The sequence below is a fragment of the Cydia splendana genome, chromosome 1, assembly GCF_910591565.1.
Source record: "Cydia splendana chromosome 1, ilCydSple1.2, whole genome shotgun sequence".
Lineage (NCBI taxonomy): Eukaryota > Metazoa > Arthropoda > Insecta > Lepidoptera > Tortricidae > Cydia > Cydia splendana.
In genome coordinates this window covers 30,434,111-30,454,495 of record NC_085960.1, presented here as the reverse complement: position 1 = coordinate 30,454,495, position 20,385 = coordinate 30,434,111, and the positions used below count along the sequence as shown (strand labels likewise).

At 41.8% G+C, this 20,385-nt stretch overlaps 1 protein-coding gene and 1 long non-coding RNA gene across 2 annotated transcripts in view; one reads left to right on the top strand and one right to left on the bottom strand.

The window, feature by feature from the left end:
• The window catches only part of LOC134793094 (uncharacterized), a 454,735-nt gene that overhangs the window by 52,182 nt on the left and 382,168 nt on the right, over window positions 1-20,385 (bottom strand). The gene's annotated exons all lie outside the window — the stretch shown is intronic.
• LOC134793073 (trypsin, alkaline C-like) lies at window positions 682-20,321 on the top strand. The gene is made up of 4 exons (XM_063764600.1): window positions 682-725; window positions 8,151-8,319; window positions 15,282-15,537; window positions 19,977-20,321. Exons 1-4 carry the CDS (start codon window positions 683-685, stop codon window positions 20,307-20,309), a joined length of 801 nt encoding a protein of 266 aa, XP_063620670.1. The 5' UTR covers window position 682; the 3' UTR covers window positions 20,310-20,321.

The window sequence follows — 20,385 nt, the reverse complement described above, 5'->3', positions numbered from 1 at the left end:
GCCGATTGCAGATAAAAGGCACATAAAAAAAAAAAAAAAAAAAATATGTGTATGTAGTGGGAGGGTGTTAGTGGCTACTCATGCATGCATATTTTTTTATAGTGTACCTCTGCGAATAGTATAAAAAATAATGAGAAGAAAATTAAAATGTTTTTTTTTATGATGAAGTATAAGGACATGATGCAGGTTAAACATATTCATTTTGTAGTCTATTTTATTGTTGTCAAATATAATTTTGTTTGGTTAATCTAACTTGAACAGTTTACAAAATATTACACTTTCAATGATACACTGATTATTTTACATTATACCGAATAACTCGAAAACCAAAGAAGATCGAGGACTGATATTAAGCATAGAGAGTTCTTAGGACCTGCCAGTACACCACCTGAAAGAATGACTAAAACCGTCGTTGGGGGCACTTCTTGTTCGCTTAGCCTGCTAGACCCTTTCATGGTATTTCAGAACGTCATTTTAAAATCAGAGCGTAATTTCGATTGCATGGCGGTGGCTTATTAGGTTCGTGTGTCTCTTAAACACCTGCAGTAAGTATATCTTAAGCGCAGTAATTAGCACCTATAAAATTTTAAGCTGATTAATATTTGATAAGAGGCGCATTTGAGTATATAAATATAAATTACTTTTCACCTCATGCCAATAGCAGGTATCCAACTATAGAGCCATGCGTGTTTTGGTCCTCTTCGCCCTTTTGGGCCTGGCCGCAGGTAAGCTATCGAATTTTTAAGACCTATTTCATTTGTCCATCTGTCCAATTTAGGTACCTACCTATTTAGAACCATTTTATTTCGTTACCTCACTTTAATACCATTGTGTAACCAGCAGACATCGTAAATTTTATAGCATTTTCGGTGCAGCGGAGTGGTGTTAACGGAATTGGTATAGATAATTCCAACTGAAATGGTAAATTAAGGTTAATATTAACGTAATTAATGCTAATTAATCATTAGGGTTGAAACTGTTTATACCAATTCCGAAAATTGGCTCTCCGCTGCACCGAAAATGTTATAAAATTTACGATGTCTGGCTAACCAGCTACAAAATACCCTTGCAGTCAGTAATCGGCTAACCGGTAACCAAATTAAAGTGTGCATTTTTGTAAACTAGTTTTTAACTAACTTTCAAATAGATTATGGCAGCATTTCCCAAACTATGGGTCGCGAGCGAATATTGAGAGGGCCCTGAAACTACTAGGGCATCTGAGCGTTAGGTAGTTCCCATCAGTTTTTGAAGTGCAAAGTAAGCCTTTCCGAGCCGGTGTGGTGAAAATAAAATTTAATGCCGCCCCCCTTTTTAAGACGGCCAAGAGGTGGATCCTGAATTTGGTAGTTTTTGTTAGGTGGGAATGGGTGTTTTCAATGCCTCAGGCTAATTTAGGGCCAGATTTATAATTTATTTATTTGGTTATTTAATCTCTGTTTTAACTATTAAATTTAATAAGGTAAATGTTGTTTAATTATTGTTTTCAATGTAACTAAAGTTAGGTAAGTAAATGTACAATGACGGCCAAAGTGGTCAAATATATCGGAACACATCCTTATTTCTATGGTGTCAAAGTTGTGTTACGAACGATATATTTGGTCACTTTGGCCGTCAATATCTATTTGATGCTGACTGTACTATTTTGAATGGTTTACCCAATCGTATTTTGAAATGTTTCTTTTTCATTGCCCAATCATTTAAAATATGGTAAGGTTTACTCGGGTAATTCCGAATGTCGAAAACTGTCGGATAATTCCGAAAAGAGACTTTTATTATGAGGGAATTAAGGGTGATTTTCATCTAAATTTCGGAATTATCCGACATTCGGTAATACCCGAATACACCTTACCTACTTAATGTTAAGGCTGTTCCCGTACCCAAATGAAATCTACAATCGAGCCTCCCCTCACGCCACCCATCCCGCCCCTAGATACAATGACGATACAACAGCGCCACGCAAGAAGTAGCGACTTAAATGAACTAACAGGACACTCATTTGTAAAACGTATTACTAAATACTGAAAAAAAGCATGCTGCATCTCATAGATGGCGTTAAAGTTAAATTGGAAAAATAAATGAAACATAGTGCAAATTAAATATTCATTTTAATGAAGTCAACTCTTATTTCAATAATATTTAATTATAAGGGTAAATACAGTTTATATTTAAACAAATTAATGACTGCAAGTTTTCTATAATATCATTAGTTATTAGGTATACTGTGCAGGTATATCATCGATATTTATTAAAAAATTAGGGCATACCGATACAAGTGCGAAAAATAGGTAATTCGCACATGTATCATACAACGTTTTACAGTACATAATATGGCCCTTTAAATTTTCGACTCTTAGAATCCGTTAAGCTAACTGCACCGACTGACAAAACAAAGTATTGTCGTGTCATTAATTAATAACGTCATATTTTCATAGAATTTATGATGTCATTTCCACGCTTTTAGTGTAGTAAATAAAGGTAGTGGACCCCGCAATAATTCCTCAGCCAGAAAAAACTTTACAGTATGATAAAGTATCAATAAATAAAAAGTATTGTATAAATTTCCAAAGAATAATAATAATAGAATTAAAGTAAATACCTAAAGCCTTAAATCGTTAATATCTTTTTACGGAAAAATGCTCCGTTCAAACTTTCTTCACCAGACATATTCATGTAACGTATTGCAACAATATATGAAATATCAAAAAAATATCCCAGCAGAAATACTAGTATTAATAAAATAAAATTTTTTGGCGTGTCTTGGACCGGAAAATTGCTCAGTCTAATTTTTTCACTGGAATGCCATTTTATTGCCGTTTTATACCTACACAATAAAAATCTAAAAATTTTCCACTCTCAGTTTTTAATAGAATACATACATTTCGATACGCATTTTTTTTTTGATGTTTTTACCCACTGCGCCAAATTATATTCTAAGATCATATAAGAAGAAAAAAATGACAGAGCAATTTTCCGATGAAAATGAGCGCCAAAAAAAGGAAGTATAATAAAAAAATATTCTCATGTTTGACAAAACTTTTATATTTTTTTCTAGTATCACATACTAATACAAATAACTTATTTTGTAAAATAATTTTGGACTGAGGAATTGCTCGGTTCAATATATAATCAGATTTGTGTTTTTACCTAACTTAGGAGTGTTTTTTTTTTGGATATTTATAATGTTAGTCTCGGCTCATACTATACAATAACCAAGCTAAATTTCATCGACTGAGAAATTAATGCATGGATCTCCATACAACAACTTGCTTCATTTACTACACTATTGTCATACAAGTCTGTGCAGAGCTGATTACCTAGTACTACTATCTATTCTTTTTGCCAAAGACATATGTAACTTCGTATATTTAAGACGAATAAAGTCTAAGGAAAAAACGTGCCTCGGAATTCAAGTAAAAGTCATTCTCGAATAGATGGCGCACACACCTTTAGCCTATCCTCGGCTAGATGGCGTGACGACACCGTTTCATATTTAACAATTTTAACACATAGATATCAGTGAATGAACATAGATCAAACTGATATAAAAATAATAAAATCATTTATCCATATATATACATTTTTTGATAACTTTATACGTTTTCATTTTGAGTTTTAGTCGTGTGTCGATAGATGGCAGTAAATTTACAGTGACTACAAAATTTACAATGACAGGACCCCTCTATACTATCTATTCTTTTTGCCTAGTACACAGTCCGCCCATAGATATAATAATATACAGAGATACCTTCCAAGCGAGCTGTCACTGGGACCACTTTTGTTTAGTGTACGATTAACAATGTGGCCCACCTGCGGGCTCAGCACGGTTCCATTTTTATCGACTATCACTATGCGCGTCCCTTTCGCACTTACATACTTGTTAGAACGTGACAGGCATGGTGACAAGGGATAAAAACGCGACCGTGCTAAGCCGGCTGCTGTAGCCATGTCGATAAAATCATATCGATAAACTATCGACATTTCTTGCAATTTTAATTTTACTTAAAAGGTTTAACGATAACTAAAATGAACAAAAACGCTTTTATTATTTATTGTGGTTAGCAGATCACAATTTTATAGTCACGCCCCAGCAGGGAACCAAGGGAAAGTTCAGATATTTAATTAAAATACATAAATACCTACTAAAATTAGGTGTTCCGCAATAATTGAATTATTTTATTAGATTATAATATATTCATTATCCATTAGCATTTCAATTTTGTTTATGTTTAACGAAGATATTGAAGCTTCAATTAATCGCTATTTCGTTCCGCTGTGTAGCGTTTATGGATATACCTATAACATGATTAAAATCGACTTTTTACATCCCTAAAAGAGCACACATATACGTTTTTACGCACACATACACAACCTGGGTCTACCTAAAAAGGGGACACCTGGATTTGAAGTCCATCTTGTCAACAGTATGGTTGTCCTTTTTTGACAAACGGCATTTTTAAAAGAGCAAGGAGAGAGAAATGATACTAATTGCTGCGCCGTCAAAGAGAACAGATAGCGTTGGGGCCTTGAGTCCGCCGGAAGATATCAGCCTGTAGCCCGCTCCACACTCGTGCGCGAAGCCACGAACGAGTGTGGCGGGGGCTTTTGAGTTAATCGCAAAAGTCCTCACACTAACAGTTCTCGTTCGGGTTTCGGCCTGGGAACCAATTTTCGAATTACGACCGCTCGATTTCGTGTATTTCGTTCCATAGTATCTCCACTACTAGCTAAGGCATTTAAATTCTACTAATAGAATTGAAAACGAGTGGTCTATACCACTAGATTCCAGATTTTTATAGCTCATATTCAGAGGGCGAAATTGCTCATGGCAAAAATCAAACGTCAATAGAGTTGGAACGTTGAATTTTATCGACTTTTTCAGCTATCGATAAGTTCAGTCACCTTTTACATTTTATACGATGAAAATTAGTTCACAGGTGATTTGATTCCTTAGGTTGTATTATTGAAACTTAGGTAGTTTTAATAATGCAGTAAGTACTAAGTTAAGTAGTTTTTAAAATTATCGTTTTATATTGTCTTTTATTTAACCCTTAAATGCATGGTGTACGATGCAGCATACATTACAAAAATATCTACTTTTATACATAATTAGATAAAATCTATTTATTCCTATATATTATTTCAATAGTAAAACCAATCCGTTTTTTTACTTAAATTAATGAATATTTTAATTTATAAAAATTACATTCGTTTTAAGACGAAATGTCGGAAAATTCGAAAATATCCAGCGATTGATGATTTTTAGTATGTGATTTTGGACGTTTTTTTTTGGGGTTTGTAATTATTTTACATTTAAAAACTTTATCATAGGTGTATCTAAAATAGTGTATCTTTCTGATGGTAGTAAGATTTTTCATATGTCTCTTCCTGATAATTATATATTTACATAAATATGATTTATCCTATGCAACTTCTAACACTGATTTCGCAGTGAAAAATCGATGTTATATTTTTTTTACCATTTTTCCCATAATCAGTAAACAATTACGTAGCACATACATTAATTTCGGGCAAAAAGAAAAAATCATGCATTTAAGGGTTAAATGTTACTCCGTAATGTTCATATGAAGTCTATTATTGTTTGCTTATGGATTTGAGGTTACTAATTTTCATCGTATAAAATGTAAAAGGTGACTGAACTTATCGATAGCTGAAAAAGTCGATAAAATTCAACGTTCCAACTCTATTGACGTTTGATTTTTGCCATGAGCAATTCCGCCCTCTGCTCATATTTCAATAAGTTTTTGGCAAAAATTTCATTTTTGGTACAAGCTTTTATCGCTGACTGTACTTGTATTACGACAGACAACTAATACTCATCGAGACAATTCTAAAAACCCCTAACACAATTAGGTTGCGTTGTTTCATCACAGAGTTCCTATGGCCACCTCCTGTCTCCATCATCAGATCAGTTCGACAGTACCATATTATTGTATTGTCATCAGCACTACATACAGCTGCCAATTTTCAGGACGCTACGATCCTTGGAAGATGGTTAAATTAGTCACCTTAGATTCCATTACATAGTTAGTTACATACATGCAGGTTAGGGTTGCCAGATGGTCGGGATTTGGCGGGATTCTCCCGATTTTTAGCATGTGTTCCCGATTCCCGACGAAGGGAAAATTTTCGAAAAATAGCTTCACGTTATAAAACAATAATTTCATGTTCCGAACTGTCGTCGAGCGAGCGAGCGACCCGCGTCGAGCGCGTAGCTAACGTAGTGCCAATAATGTAAAATATCGTTGTTTTGAATACAATTACTTTAATTTGAATGTTTTTTTTTCCAGACTTAAGTCCTAAAATCCCGAAAAAAAAAATTTTTTCCCGATAATAGCGCCTTTCGATCTGGCAACCCTAATGCAGGTCGAGAGTTCCTATGGCCACCTCCTGTCTCCATCATCAGATCAGTTCGACAGTAGGTACCATATTATTGTATTGTCATCAGAACTACATAGGTACAGCTGCCAATTTTCATGACGCTACGATCCTTGGAAGATACCTTAGATCCCATTAGGTACATAGTTAGTTACATACAGGCAGTGGCGGATTTGCAGTCTTTGCCGCCCTAGGCCCCAGGCCCTGTAGCCGCCCCTTATCTTATCTTATTGTTTTCGGGGGCCCTTGCGGATACACTTCGACCCATAGGGATCTTTTGTGCAGTTACCCCCTAGAAGAGATCCGTCAACTACTCAAGAGCTTTTCCCACCATATCCATGTGTCGGATGATGGAGCTCATGGGTAGCGTTTTAAAGTCCTTTGGTTCCAGGTATCCTGCTCCAAAGTCCTTCATTCTTTGTCTGGCGAGGGCGTGACATTCACACATTAAGTGTCTTACTGTCTCTTCCTCTTCGCCACACATACGACAATCGGTGTTGTCAGAGTGTCCCATCTTGGCCAGAAATCCTTTGACCCCGTAATGGCCAGTAAACACCCCCGTTATGATTTGGAGTTGTCTTTTGCTAAGTTTCCAAAGCTTTTTGCTCCAGCCGGAGTCTATTCCTTGCATAAAGAGCTTTGCATGCTTTAGACCCGTCAGACTATCCCATTCTTCCTGGTGTTTGGTCTTGGTATGGTCTTTAATAGCCGTTGTGATGGTTCCCTGTGAGAGCCCCACGAATGGTTCCGGACCTATAAGGTTACTTACAGATCCGGCTCTGGCGAGTTCATCTGCATTTTCATTGCCTATGAATCCCTCGTAGCCGCCCCTTTCTTAGCACCCATCATATTGACTACATTTTGAGTTATTTCTTATTATCATCAGTGGATTTGTCACAATTTGCCGCCCCTAATATCTTGCCGCCCTAGGCCCGGGCCTACTTGGCCCTAGGGCAAATCCGCCACTGCATACAGGTCGGCCTAATAAAAGCTTGTTAAAAATCAGCATTTTGCCATTTTTCACCGATTTTCGAGTGACGAAATCAAGCGATCGAAATTCAAAAATGGGGTTCGGTAACTGTCAGAAGTTTGCATATATGGCGCCATCATAGCTTGCCCCTTTCTCTAGTTTAGTTCTATAAGATTTGGCTTTAAGGGCTGGCAAAATCCCATTAAAAAAAACAAGAATTTGACACATTTCTAGGAATTGACAGGGCAATCTATACTGGCGCCATCTGCTTAATACTTCAACAGGCCAATTCGGCTTTATCTACTGTGGCAACAGTAAGCAAGATGCCGATGCCGTGGTAATTTAAACGTTGCAGCAGCAACACCATGCCTACGTGTTGCTAAAGTATGAAGTGCTTTGGATTTTATGGATATTTACTATATTCCAGGGGTTCCCAAACTGTGCGCCGTGGCGGCCTGGGGCACCGTAGTAGAGAGGGGCCCGTTGAGGCAATCCTCCTCACCATGTTCCCTATCTATTTTGAATAGCCTACCTAGATTAGAGCGCCGCCGCCGAAATTTTAAACTCGCAAGTGCACCACTGACTGAAAAAGATTGGGCACCCCCGCTATATTTAAAATTACCCAGTTTTCGAAGTTATCCCAATGCACCTTACTAACAAGCAAAGGCTAAATACGCAGCACTTTCTGCCTGATTCCTAAGAAGGATAACGTTTTTGCAATGACAACCTCCTCCTTTTTTGAAGTCGGTTAAAAACTCAAATTCATTTAACTATTTGTATGCAGCGGCCCATAAAAACCCACAACGTATCGTGGGGGGCACTCCCACGGCAGTAGACCAGTACCCATACATGAGCAACATGCAGTACCATCTGTGGAACATGTTCTGGGAGCAGTGGTGCGGTGGCTCCCTCATCAACTCGCGGTCCGTCCTCTCGGCGGCGCATTGCTACGAGTAAGTTCAATACCGTTTCAAAAGTAACAGTTAGGTACCGCCTAAAACCATCAGGCTGTTTGCGGCATAAATTACAAGAAATATTTTTATCAGGTTAAGATGCAACGTCTAGTACAACTAGCTTTTTAGGGTACCGTAACCAAGATCTGTCTGTTCGTTTGTCCGTATGTCACAGTCATTTTACTCCAATACTAAAGCTATATTTTTATGAAATTTGGAGCATCATAGGTGTATTTTGTATGCCTCTACTTTAAGTTAAAAGTTAGCCCCAATAACAATAAAAAACCGATATACCATACCATACCTACTACCAACGCGATACGAGGACAAACATATTGAAACCGAGAAGACTTATGTACTCTAAATAGGTATTCAAAATATTAAAACAATGTATCTACTTATTTGTCAAAGAAAAAGTTACCACTAAGTTACCACCTATTTATGTACCTGTGATTAACGAATAAAGAATTGAAAATTGAAAGGCAAACGCAAAATTTATAAATAATAGTACAACCGAACACCTTATCCTATCATCGGTTTAGGACGTTTAGGTGTATAATTTGTTAACTCGTGCGAAGCCGGGGCGGGTCGCTAGAGTCGGACCAAGAAAAGTCTGCAGCGGATTTGATAGCCCACGCAGTGTAATGTCATTTATACGTCATAATTTCATAGAAGATTGACGTTTAAAATAACACGTGCACTGCGTGGGCTATCAAATCCGCTGCAGACTTTTCATGGACTGACTCTAGTAATAGACAAATACAAATCAAATCAAAATTAACGCTATTTACCCTCTAGTCTAGTGCATATCATATACAATTATTTGTTTAAATTGGAACTTTAATAGCTGTCAATAGAGTTGCCTTTAATAACTGCCTTATACCTACAGGATGGGCCAAAAGGGTGTTGGCAGTTTGAAAATTGAATTTAAAAAAAACTCGAACTTGCTCCACAATGTCGGCCGTTCTCTCAGAGGCTGGACGACGGACGTCCGCCAGGCATTATTGCTATGGTCGAGCTGTGGCCTATTTTATAAAGCTACAAGTTACAATTTACAAGCGGAAGTCTCGTTCTAACATAATATAGGGTTTGAAAGAGACTTCCGCTTGTAAATTGTAACATGTAGCTTTATAAAATAGGCCACTGGTTGTTTCAACCATTATGATCAATTTGCGTATAACATTAACCTTTACGTCAATGACTTGACCTTCCTCTTTAACCTTTACGTCAATGACTTGATGGGGAGGCTGAGGAGCACTGGAGTCGGGTGTCACGTAGGTGACGTCTGTGTGAACAGTCTCAGCTACGCTGATGACATGGTGCTGCTCAGCCCCTCCATCAAGGGTCTGAGAAAGCTAGTCTCAGTCTGTGAAAATTATGTAAATTCTCACGGGCTGATTTACAACGTAGCCAAGACAGAACTGATGGTTTTTAAGGCAGGAAGAGGTCCGGATAACATACCGGAAGTTAAACTGAATGGAGAGAAGCTGCGTATTGTGCAGCGGTTCAAATATCTTGGCCATATACTGACGGATGACATGAGAGACGACAGTGACATGGAACGCGAGAGAAGGGCTCTGGCTGTTCGTGGCAACATGATAGCCCGTAGGTTTGCCAGGTGTAGCAGGGGAGTCAAATGTACATTATTTAATGCCTATTGTCTCTCCTTCTACACTTGTCAACTGTGGGTTGGGTACAGCAGGAAATCGTACAGCGCCATCCGTGTGCAGTATAATAACATATTCCGGACACTGATGGGGCTGCCGCGTTCCTGCAGTGCCTCCACCATGTTCGCGGAAGCCAGAATCCCTGACTTCTTCGCAGTGGTACGCGCGCGTATAGCTTCTTTTTGGGAGGGAATGCGCCGCTCGCAAAACACCATTCTCATGTCGGTGTATCGCAACATTAGTTGTAATATGTTTAGGCACTGGCTTTCCGTGCACCAAAACGGGAACAAAAAATAGTGTAATACTATTTTAATTGTTCAACTTTTATTTTATTTTGTTTCTATTTAAGTATTTCTTTGGCTTTGTAACTTTAAAACTGTATTTTGATATGGGTGTACAACTGTACGTGTTGCCTGAAATAAAACTTTATTTATTTATTTTTATTTTTTTTATTAACACTTGGAACCTCACGTTAATCTCGTAAATGGTATTCCTGTCGATACACTCATCGTGCAGTAATCAACGATTTAGGCCCCGTTCGCACGGCAGCTTTTTCAACGCGCGTTAAAAAAGCGTTTGAATGACACAAATGGATAACCATGTATGTATTCACACGAAGGCGGTTTTTAAGCGCGGCGCTTTTTTATCGAGCACTGTTCGATTTTCGGCGTTGAGCGTTGGCGTCAAATTGAATAGACCATACGAAAATCCGTGTATCTGTTCTCACAAGCGTTGAAAAAGCGCCGGCGCTGCTGTCAGTTGGCTGTCAAGTGTCAATTTTTGGTGTCAATCGTCAAGATTTATTCTCTTTATTTATTTTTCGTCTTAAGTTAGGTTTGTTATAATATGAATATAAAAGTAAAATATAAAAAAACACTTACAAAACAATAAAAAATACATATAAACACATTATAAAAAACCTAACCTAGGGTGCCGCCGGCAGCGGAGCTTGGCCCAAGCTGCCGGTGGTCAGGGCCGCAGAGTGAGGAACCGACGTACTATACGCGCCGTGTCCAATATTACCGCCTTCTGCATCTGACCCTTGATCCAACCACCCAGCGAGAGTCTCTCTAGGTGTTGGTCGAGACTCTTCGCTATGAGACCGTTCGCTGACACAACTATCGGAACAATGATCGTCGAGTCAACATCCCACATGGCGGTAATCTCGTGAGCTAAGTCTAGGTACTTGCTGGACTTGTCCTTCTCGGCCTTCACGAGATTCTCATCATGGGGGATGGTGACGTCGGCGAGCACGGCCCGGCGCTGCGATCGGTCTATCAGCACGATGTCAGGCTTATTGGCGACAATAGTCCTGTCAGTGATGATAGATCGATCCCAATAGAGCGTGGCACGACCATTCTCGAGAACAGGCGCAGGTAAGTACTTGTAGTACGGTACTTCGCGGTCCACAAGGCCGTATAGAAGAGCAAGTTGCTGGTGAATAATCCTGGCTACGAGATTATGTCTGTGCAAGTACTCACCGTTAGCAAGATGAGAACAACCGGAAATGATATGCCTGAGTGACTCTCCGGGACGGCGGCATGCCCGACAAATGTCGACCGTACCGTCCTTCAGGATATATTTCCGATAGTTGTTCGTCATCATCACTTCGTCCGCAATTGCACAGGCAAAACCCTCGGTTTCTCCGAAGAGGTCCCCGAATCGTAACCAGTTCACCGACGCGAGCAGGTCCACATCGGGTCCCGTGAGGGCCTTGTAGAACCGCCCGTGTAGCGCCTTACTCTCCCATGCCGCCTTGCGATCCGCAGTACTTAGTACCACAGGTTTGCGCCAGTTCTCGTTTGCCAAGGAGAGCGGCGTGAGGTTCCTGTCTACTGCCACCACATCACGATGCATCCCACACTCGTTGTTAAGGAAATAATTCCTGAGATTGTACACCTCGCGGTTGTGGAGATCCTTGGCGTTTAGGAAGCCTCGGCCTCCACACTTCCGTGGGATGTACAATCTCATAACTGACGAGCGTGGGTGTAGCATGCGATGTGTGGTGAGCAGTGACCGGACCCTCCGATCCAGGGCGTCCAGCTCGGTCTGAGTCCACCTTAGTATGCCAAAGGAGTATGTGAGAAGAGGCATTACCCAGGCGTTGAAGGCGCGCACTTTGTTGCCTCCTGACAAAAGACTGTTAAGGACTTTTGTGAGCCGACTGAAAAAGCGCTCCTTCACCGACCGTCTAATACCCTCGTCCTCAATACCCAACGACTGTGACATACCAAGGTATTTATAGGTCTCTGATTCAGAGATAGACCTGAAAGACATTGTCTCAGAAAGTTGTAAATTTGTTGAATTTACAACCTTCCCCCGCTGTACATGCATAACCGCACATTTATCGACACCAAACTCCATGTTGATGGCACTACTGAAGACTTCGGTGGTTTTCAGTAGCTCCAACAAGCCTTGGGTATTTGGTGCAAATAATTTGAGGTCATCCATGTACAGAAGGTGAGAAATAACTTCACCCTCTCTCCGAAGCCGGCAACCTAGTCCCAAATCCTTCAGCAAGGTGCTGAGGGGATTCAGAGCTAGGCAGAACCATAGCGGACTCAGACTGTCGCCCTGAAATATTCCTCGCTCAATCCTTATAAAATCCTGTGGGCCAGGTCGGTCATCCCCGCCTCCTGGTTGACGAAGGACTGTGGTCCACTGCCCCATACACGCGCTTAGGAAGGCTCTCAAAGCTGCATCAACTTTGTACAGCTCTAAGACCCTCCCCAGCCATGAATGAGGCACCGAATCATAGGCCTTCTTGTAGTCAATCCAAGCGGCTGAGAGGGCCCCCCTGGTCCGCCGGATTTGTTGGCAGATGGTCATGTCTATGAGGAGGAGCTCTTTAGTACCACGGGACCCAACCCTACATCCATTTTGAGCAGAGGCCAAAATATTGTTTGCGACAATGTGCGCGTTGATTTTTGCTCTCAAAATGGATGTAAGGAGCTTGTAGAGTGTAGGCAAGCATGTGATGGGTCTGTAGTTCTTCGCTTCCGTGGTACTACCGGACTTATAGAGCAGGAAGGTGACACCAGTTGTTAAGGAAGGTGGGAGAGAACCAAGTTCGAGGGCTTGTTGAAATTGTGCTGCTAAGTAGGAGTGCGAGCATCGGAACCATTTTAGCCAGAAGTTGTGCAATCCATCCGGCCCAGGACTTTTCACGCTCGACAACACTCATCCAACTCCCCTCGGTGTGTCCGACAGGCACCGACCAGATGCTACGCCAGAAGTCATTCATGACAGTAGCATCCGGTGGCCGCGAGTCGGATGCACGAAGGTTGGTTTCCTCCCACTTTCGGTACATCTTCCTTTGGTCACTCTGGAAAAGACGATTCTGCTGGAATCGGTCCACACGCTCTCTGTAGCGGCGAATACGGTTTGCCCATGCATAGACTTTCTGCTTTAGAAAGTCGATGCGCTCCGTAACGTTGGCCATGTAGTCGCGGGGCCTGATATCCGTCCCCACGAATGCCTGGTTTACAAAGCGCATTACTCGGGGGCGATTGTTGCCCCCCCTGAAGCAGATCAGCTTTGCGATAAGAGTCCTAAAAGAGCTGATACGTCGCTCGATCCGTATTTGCCATGCGGGGGCACCTCCGGCGGTCCTAGGTGCACGTTCAGAGTCCGGAAACTTGACTCGTGCAACACGGCACGCCGCGATGGCTCCGCAATACATGATCGCGTGCGTATCATCTAAATCTTTACTAGTCCGCAAATATGGCTCTAGTAAAGCGTTTAGGGCTCCCATTAGCGCTAGATTGTGTCTATTCATAGGCAAACGCGGTAATCGTGGCCTAGTATCGGGTGTGGAGCGGTACCGCGTAATCGCCTCGTCCAGAGTCCTCCTCAGTTGCTCATTGGCTGTACTACCCACACTCTGCGCGAACTCCTCCTCGTCGGCACTGAGATCTACCCGCGGCGCCCCCGGTGCCTGGTCGGGTGCCGGCACCGGATCCGGCGACGTGGCGGGCGGATCCCGCGCCGAGGTAGAAGCTGCGCGAGCAGAGAGAGCCTCCAGGCGAAGCCGATCAAGTGTCGAGTCATCCAACCGCTTTTGCCGCTGGATGACTCGCACCTGATCCGATAGTCGTTGCGCAGTCACGTCGATGGTCGGTTCGAGGGCCTGAAACAGTGGAAGCATTCGGACACGGTACGCGCATAAGTTGGTTCCCCCCTCTGTAGCCCCATAGTAGGCGCGCATGACGTTCTCATTAATGGTTTGAGACCATCGCATGCGACGCACTACACCACCGGCAGCGGGAGCCGTGGGCGGGGCAGGATGTCCCGCAGGCCCCAAGCGTGCCGACAGCGGTGGCCGCCCGCGCCGCGCAGGTGGTCGTGACGGCGGTGGCGGCGGCCCGCACTCATCGCTCGACTCGCTGGTGTCGGGCGCGGTGGCGAATTCATCGCCCGACGACGATTGCGAGGAGACGGATGATGCGGACGGGGGTGGTGGGCGTGCGTTTCGTGGAGACGCTAGTTGAGCTCGTGTTTTGCTTCTCGTTTGCATTTTCTTTCACAGGGAGTTTTGTCGTACATGTTAGGACATCATATTCTATGGCCAATTATAACCCTTATATATATGTAATAGTACGCAGCAGTCTTGGGTTATATTTTTCATAAAAATAATGTAGAAAGCAACATGTAAATACAAAATCTAGAAAATAATTTGAGAAAATTTATAAAAACACGACTGACGTTGACAGCGTCATTTTTTTTTTTTTTTTTTTTTTCAATCGTCAAGATTATTATTAGTTTCACCTTAAAAATGTCAACTTATGCTTACAAATTCCTGAAATATTCAAGCTATATTCAAATAATACGTCGTAATAGCAAATAAAGTATGGCTTTGCTGAGATGCGTACGTGGCAGTACGACTCACAAGTGATTTTTAAGCGTTCATGAACACAAATATTGGAAACGGTAAAAAAGCGCCAACGTCGGGTTTTAACGCAACGCTTTTTAAGCTGTCGTGCGAATGGGGCCTTAGGGTTTTGGTAAAAAGCTCATACACAAAATGCAGGCTCCGTTCCTGTGTACAGCTCTATGCCGATTAAATTTCCACGAAACGAGGCGTATAGCAATTAGCAACATACCCCCCCCCCCCCGCCGCACCCCGTCAAGCGGTTTCGAAAAATTCAAGATTAAAACTACCAACACCCTTTTGGCCCACCCTGTATTATGGCTTCGTATGAACTAGATAGAGATGTGTAGGTATCATTAAAAAAAATAAAAAAGGATAATAATTGTTTTTTGTGATCCAATTATGAATTGGCGTTTTTTGTGTAGAGGTGACCGTGCCGACCAGTGGCGAGTTCGCCTCGGCACCTCGCAGGCGTCGAGCGGCGGCACCGAGCACCAAGTGTCACAGCTGAACTTGCATGCCGGCTACAACCGCAACACCCTCGAGAACGACATCGCCATCATTCACCTCGCCAACCCCGCTACTTTCAGCAACACCGTGGCTGTTGTAAGCATTGGCGGCCCCAACTACAACCTCCCTGATGGCACCCCAGTCACCACCATCGGATGGGGCGCCCTGTCCGTAAGTTAAACTAAATCTTTCATGCACTAAAACCATGAGGAGAGAGGATGACATACCGCTCTATAAGCTTAGTAGGACAATAAAATAGGAATAAGTTTTAGTTAATTTAATTTATTGTGTTACTAGCTGTGCCCGCGGCTCCGCCCGCGTGGTATTCGGTCTGTGTCAGTAAGCGGCTAATTTCTAATCCTAATTTCTCTCCCTCTCCCCTGGAGGCGGAATTTGAAGTAAAGTTGACAAATGGATATGCTGGAGGACTGTAGTCCAGATAAAATATTTTACAATTAGGTACCACTAAATAAAACTACACTCCAAAATGTATATCAGACAATACAGTAAGGTATACGCGCGCGAGCGAAAGCGAAGCGGCCTGCCTGGCTAGAGTGCCACCCACTCACCGTGGTCTTCTTCAGACTCCTGAGGAAGACCACGTGCCCCTTGTAACCTCAATACGTTGCGAGACTTTCGCGAATGATTCGATTTTTTTCGGGAAGGCATGGTAATGTGTATAAAATGCGAGTCCCAAATCGTTTGACTCCGCAAACGACCATTGCCGGAGTAAGATATTTTGATGTCCTAAGCATTTCTAGACCATGGTGCCTCCTCTCCCTAGGGTCATCGACATCACATTGTTTTTTTTTTTAGTTGAGTGACGTTCATTGGCCCATTACAGCTGAGAATGGAAATCAGTCACGTAATTTTATCACGAAAATTGACAGTGCTGCAGCAGTAACGTTGCAACAGAGTAATGCTGCTGCAGTCGCCATATCTTAGAAAGTAATTGAAAACGCGAGCGAATTAAGCGAGCGTCAAAAATTTTCCATATAAAACGCAATTTGATAGACAGTTGTACATTTTTTCTTTTAGTATGGAAATCAGTCACGTAATTTTATCACGAAAATTGACAGTGCTGCAGCAGTAACGTTGCAACAGAGTAATGCTGCTGCAGTCGCCATATCTTAGAAAGTGATTGAAAACGCGAGCGAAGCGAGCGCGAAAATTTTTCGATATAAAAACGCAATTTGATAGACAGTTGTACATTTCTACTTTTAGTATGGAAATCAGTCATATCATTTTATTACGAAAATTGACAGTGCTGCAGCAGTAACGTTCCAACAGAGTAATACTACTGCAGTCGCCACGCCAAAACGCGAGCGAAGCGAGCGCGAAAATTTTTCGATATAAAGAACGCAATTTGACTTAAAAAGTTATTAAAAACGCGAGCGAAGCGAGCGCGAAAATTGTTCAATATAAAAACGCAATTTGATGTTAGACAGTTGTACATATCTACGCAATTAGACTTAGAAAGTTATTAAAAACGCGAGCGAAGCGAGCGCGAAAATTGTTCGATATAAAAACGCCATTTGATAGACAGTTGTACATTTTTTCTTTTAGTATGGAAATCAGTCATATCATTTTATTACGAAAATTGACAGTGCTGCAGCAGTAACGTTCCAACAGAGTAATACTACTGCAGTCGCCACGCCAAAACGCGAGCGAAGCGAGCGCGAAAATTTTTCGATATAAAGAACGCAATTAGACTTAAAAAGTTATTAAAAACGCAAGCGAAGCGAGCGCGAAAATTGTTCAATATAAAAACGCAATTTGATGTTAGACAGTTGTACATATCTACGCAATTAGACTTAGAAAGTTATTAAAAACGCGAGCGAAGCGAGCGCGAAAATTGTTCGATATAAAAACGCCATTTGATAGACAGTTGTACATTTTTTCTTTTAGTATGGAAATCAGTCACATAATTTTATCACGAAAATTGGCAGTGCTGCAGCAGTAACGTTACAACAGAGTAAAGCTGCTGCAGTCGCCAACCGAATGTCACCTTTATCATATATAACGTGATTGTAAAAGCGAAAATTTTTCGATATAAAAAACGCAATTTGATAGACAGTTGTACATTTTTACTTTTATTCCCAACCAGGCGCGAATCCAGGATTTCATACAGAGAAGGAATGGGACAGTTTTCTATCAGCCTAGCTTCGCATAGGGCTCGATATTTAAGGGTCTCAGCGAGGTTGTTCTCATACAGAAAAGATGCAAGAAAGCAGAGCTTGGAATTGACCAAATGAATGTGAAGTGTGAGCAAGGCAGAAGGTCCAACTGCGAAAGAGGAAAGCTTAGATTTGGATCCACGCCCAAGTGTAATTAAGGCAGAAGATCAACTTTGCCATAAGGCAGAAGACCTCGCATAAGACCTTACGCCGAACTGCAAAAGAGTGGCTTGAAGCCGAATCTATGCATGTAATCACGACTCTTCTACTGCTCGCTCTTTGGCTTCACTCGAAAGCGCTACTTGATGGGATGCTTTTAGTTTTCGGCTTTCACGGGGCCCCTTATAACAGACAGACCTTTTGACAGTTAGGTCTCAGGATCGCGGCTAAGGAGCAACTCGGCTTGGCCGACAAAGCTGGCGTGCAAGAGAGCAAAATTCGCTATAAAATCGGTAACCTATGTCGAAAAAATCGGCTGGCCGCAAGCTCGAAAGCAAGATTTTTTTCCATGACTTTAAGGGCCTCCGCGTAAGGTCAAATCGAAAGCCTACGTTGGAGATGTTCTTACGTACCCTCACTCCCTTACTTGATCCCTACGACCCTTCGTTATTAGATGGTTACTTGTACACGTATAGAAGATTCATGTAGTAGTACTCCACGACGACTGCAATGCTGATGCAGCCTGTGCGTTTTTTTGCCTACGGTTTTGGTGCCCCCTAGACGTGGTGCCCTAAGAAAGTGCTTATTTTGCTTAAAACTAAAAGGGTTAATCCGGCACTGCAAATGACAGAGGTCAATGTTTTTTTTTTAAAGTACCCACCTTCGTCGCCATTATTAAGTGCATAAAGGAGGCGATACCTACGTATGAATATGGATTTGATATGGGGGCGATATAATTACGATTAGATATAATTCATGATGGAGAAAATTTATAATTTTAAATAATTATGCAATTATACGCGTGTTTATATGTGTGTTTATTTTACCACTACGTAACTATGTAAACTAATTTTTAGTTTTCTTGATTACTTAATGTTTACTCAGTTCCCCAAAAGATGGCACTGTGCAATGAGGGGCAATTAATTTACTGTCGTTTAATTTTGTCGTATTATTAATTTATTAAATCAACATAATTATTCAATTATTTTTGTTGATATCCGTAATGGCCCCTCTTCTAAACTTAAGAGTTAATTTGGCAAAATCTTTCCTCAGTGGCTTATTCATGTCACAACATATTAAATTGAACGCCATCTGTTAGTTTACCAGGGTACTCAATAGTGGTAGCACATATTTGAAAAATGTTTGCCCCTCCTTCCTAAGTAGCGCCATAAGATTCAGGGGCAAACTTAAGTCAATCGAGTGTTGTGGCTACCCCCCCTTTTAGGGGTTGAATTTTTATAGCCTATAACCTGGCCGGGAATTTTCTTGACAGATTAGTAAAGTTTTCATCAAAATCCGTTCAGCCGTTTTCACGTGATGCGCGTTCAAATAAACAGACAAACAGATAAACAGATAAACAGACAAACAGACAAAAATTCTAAAAACTTTTGGAACGTGCTCTGTTATCGATTCTAAGTATCCCCAGCCAACTTTTTTTCAAATATCTTCCATGTACAGACTTTCGACCGTCTTCAGCTTTATTATATGTATAGATATATATATATTGTGGGCGTATCATACTATCGGCAGCACATCAGAACCTTCAATCGTGGATGACGAGGGCCTTCAATGAAATACGATGTTCAACTCACAATCTTTACTGCACAAGACTCATTACAAATCACAGCACGCGTTACGTTTCTTATCTTAAGCAAACCAGTGGATTAGACCCAGGAGCCGCCACAGACGTCATATTCTCCCGTTCGTTCTCATCGTGCTCCTTCTGAAGATTGATTGACAGCATAACTTCAATTGTTCTGGACTGCAATTGTTTTAACAGCACACTCTATGACGTCTTGGCGGAACTGCGTCGAACGCCACTCAGGTGTACGTAACACCCTAGTGTGCTCTATTTGTCAAGGTTTGCATGATAAAACGCCTCTTGAAGGCGACAGATGGCACATTTCAGCCATTCTCCGACATATATATATTAAATAAATAAAGCCTTGTTATCACAGTGGTGGTGGACTCACAGTGGTCTTAAGCGCCTGAGATCCTATTGGTGCTTAAGTCCTTTATGCGAATCTCCGCAATTTAAAACATTTCAAAAAACTAAATAGACAAAAAAACTACTTCATCAAAGAATATGGTCACAAAATTTCACGACAATCGGTTGAGCATAGCGACTTGTAGAGGACAACATCCGGACATACGAAAGCAATTTGCCCGAGTTAAAACGTAGACCTACGCTAACGCTTCGGTCAATAAGTTTTATTCCATTTCCACCTCTCGGTTTGATTTACTATGTTGGATTAAACTATTAACTTCCCGCAGAGTGGCGGCAGCTACCCTGAGCAGCTCCAGCATGTCGAAATCAACATTATCAGCCAAGACTTCTGCTCCGCCCAGTACGCCTGGCTGAAGACCCAGCCTGGCTTCCAGAACTGGCCCGATATCACCGACAACATGCTGTGCGCTGGCATCCAGCACTACGGTGGCAAGGATGCCTGCCAGGGCGACTCCGGTGGGCCTCTCGTCCACCCTGCTGACCCCACAGACGTCCAAGTCGGTATCGTGTCCTGGGGCTACGGGTGCGCCCACCAGGACTTCCCCGGTGTCAACGTTCGCGTCAGCAAATACACCGACTGGATCGTCGCCAACGCCTAAAACCTAACACGAAATATATATAAAAAACATCGTTTAAAATTAACCACCGTCATGTGGACATAAAGATATTAGTGTT

Excerpts from the sequence above, each read along its gene's own strand:
- LOC134793073 (XM_063764600.1), top strand. The coding sequence starts at position 683 with ATGCGTGTTTTGGTCCTCTTCGCCCTTTTGGGCCTGGCCGCAG. Across the intron at positions 726-8,150 it reads CCTTTTGGGCCTGGCCGCAG|CGGCCCATAAAAACCCACAA; the intron begins GTAAGCTATCGA and ends ATTTGTATGCAG. Across the intron at positions 8,320-15,281 it reads TCGGCGGCGCATTGCTACGA|AGGTGACCGTGCCGACCAGT; the intron begins GTAAGTTCAATA and ends TTTTTTGTGTAG.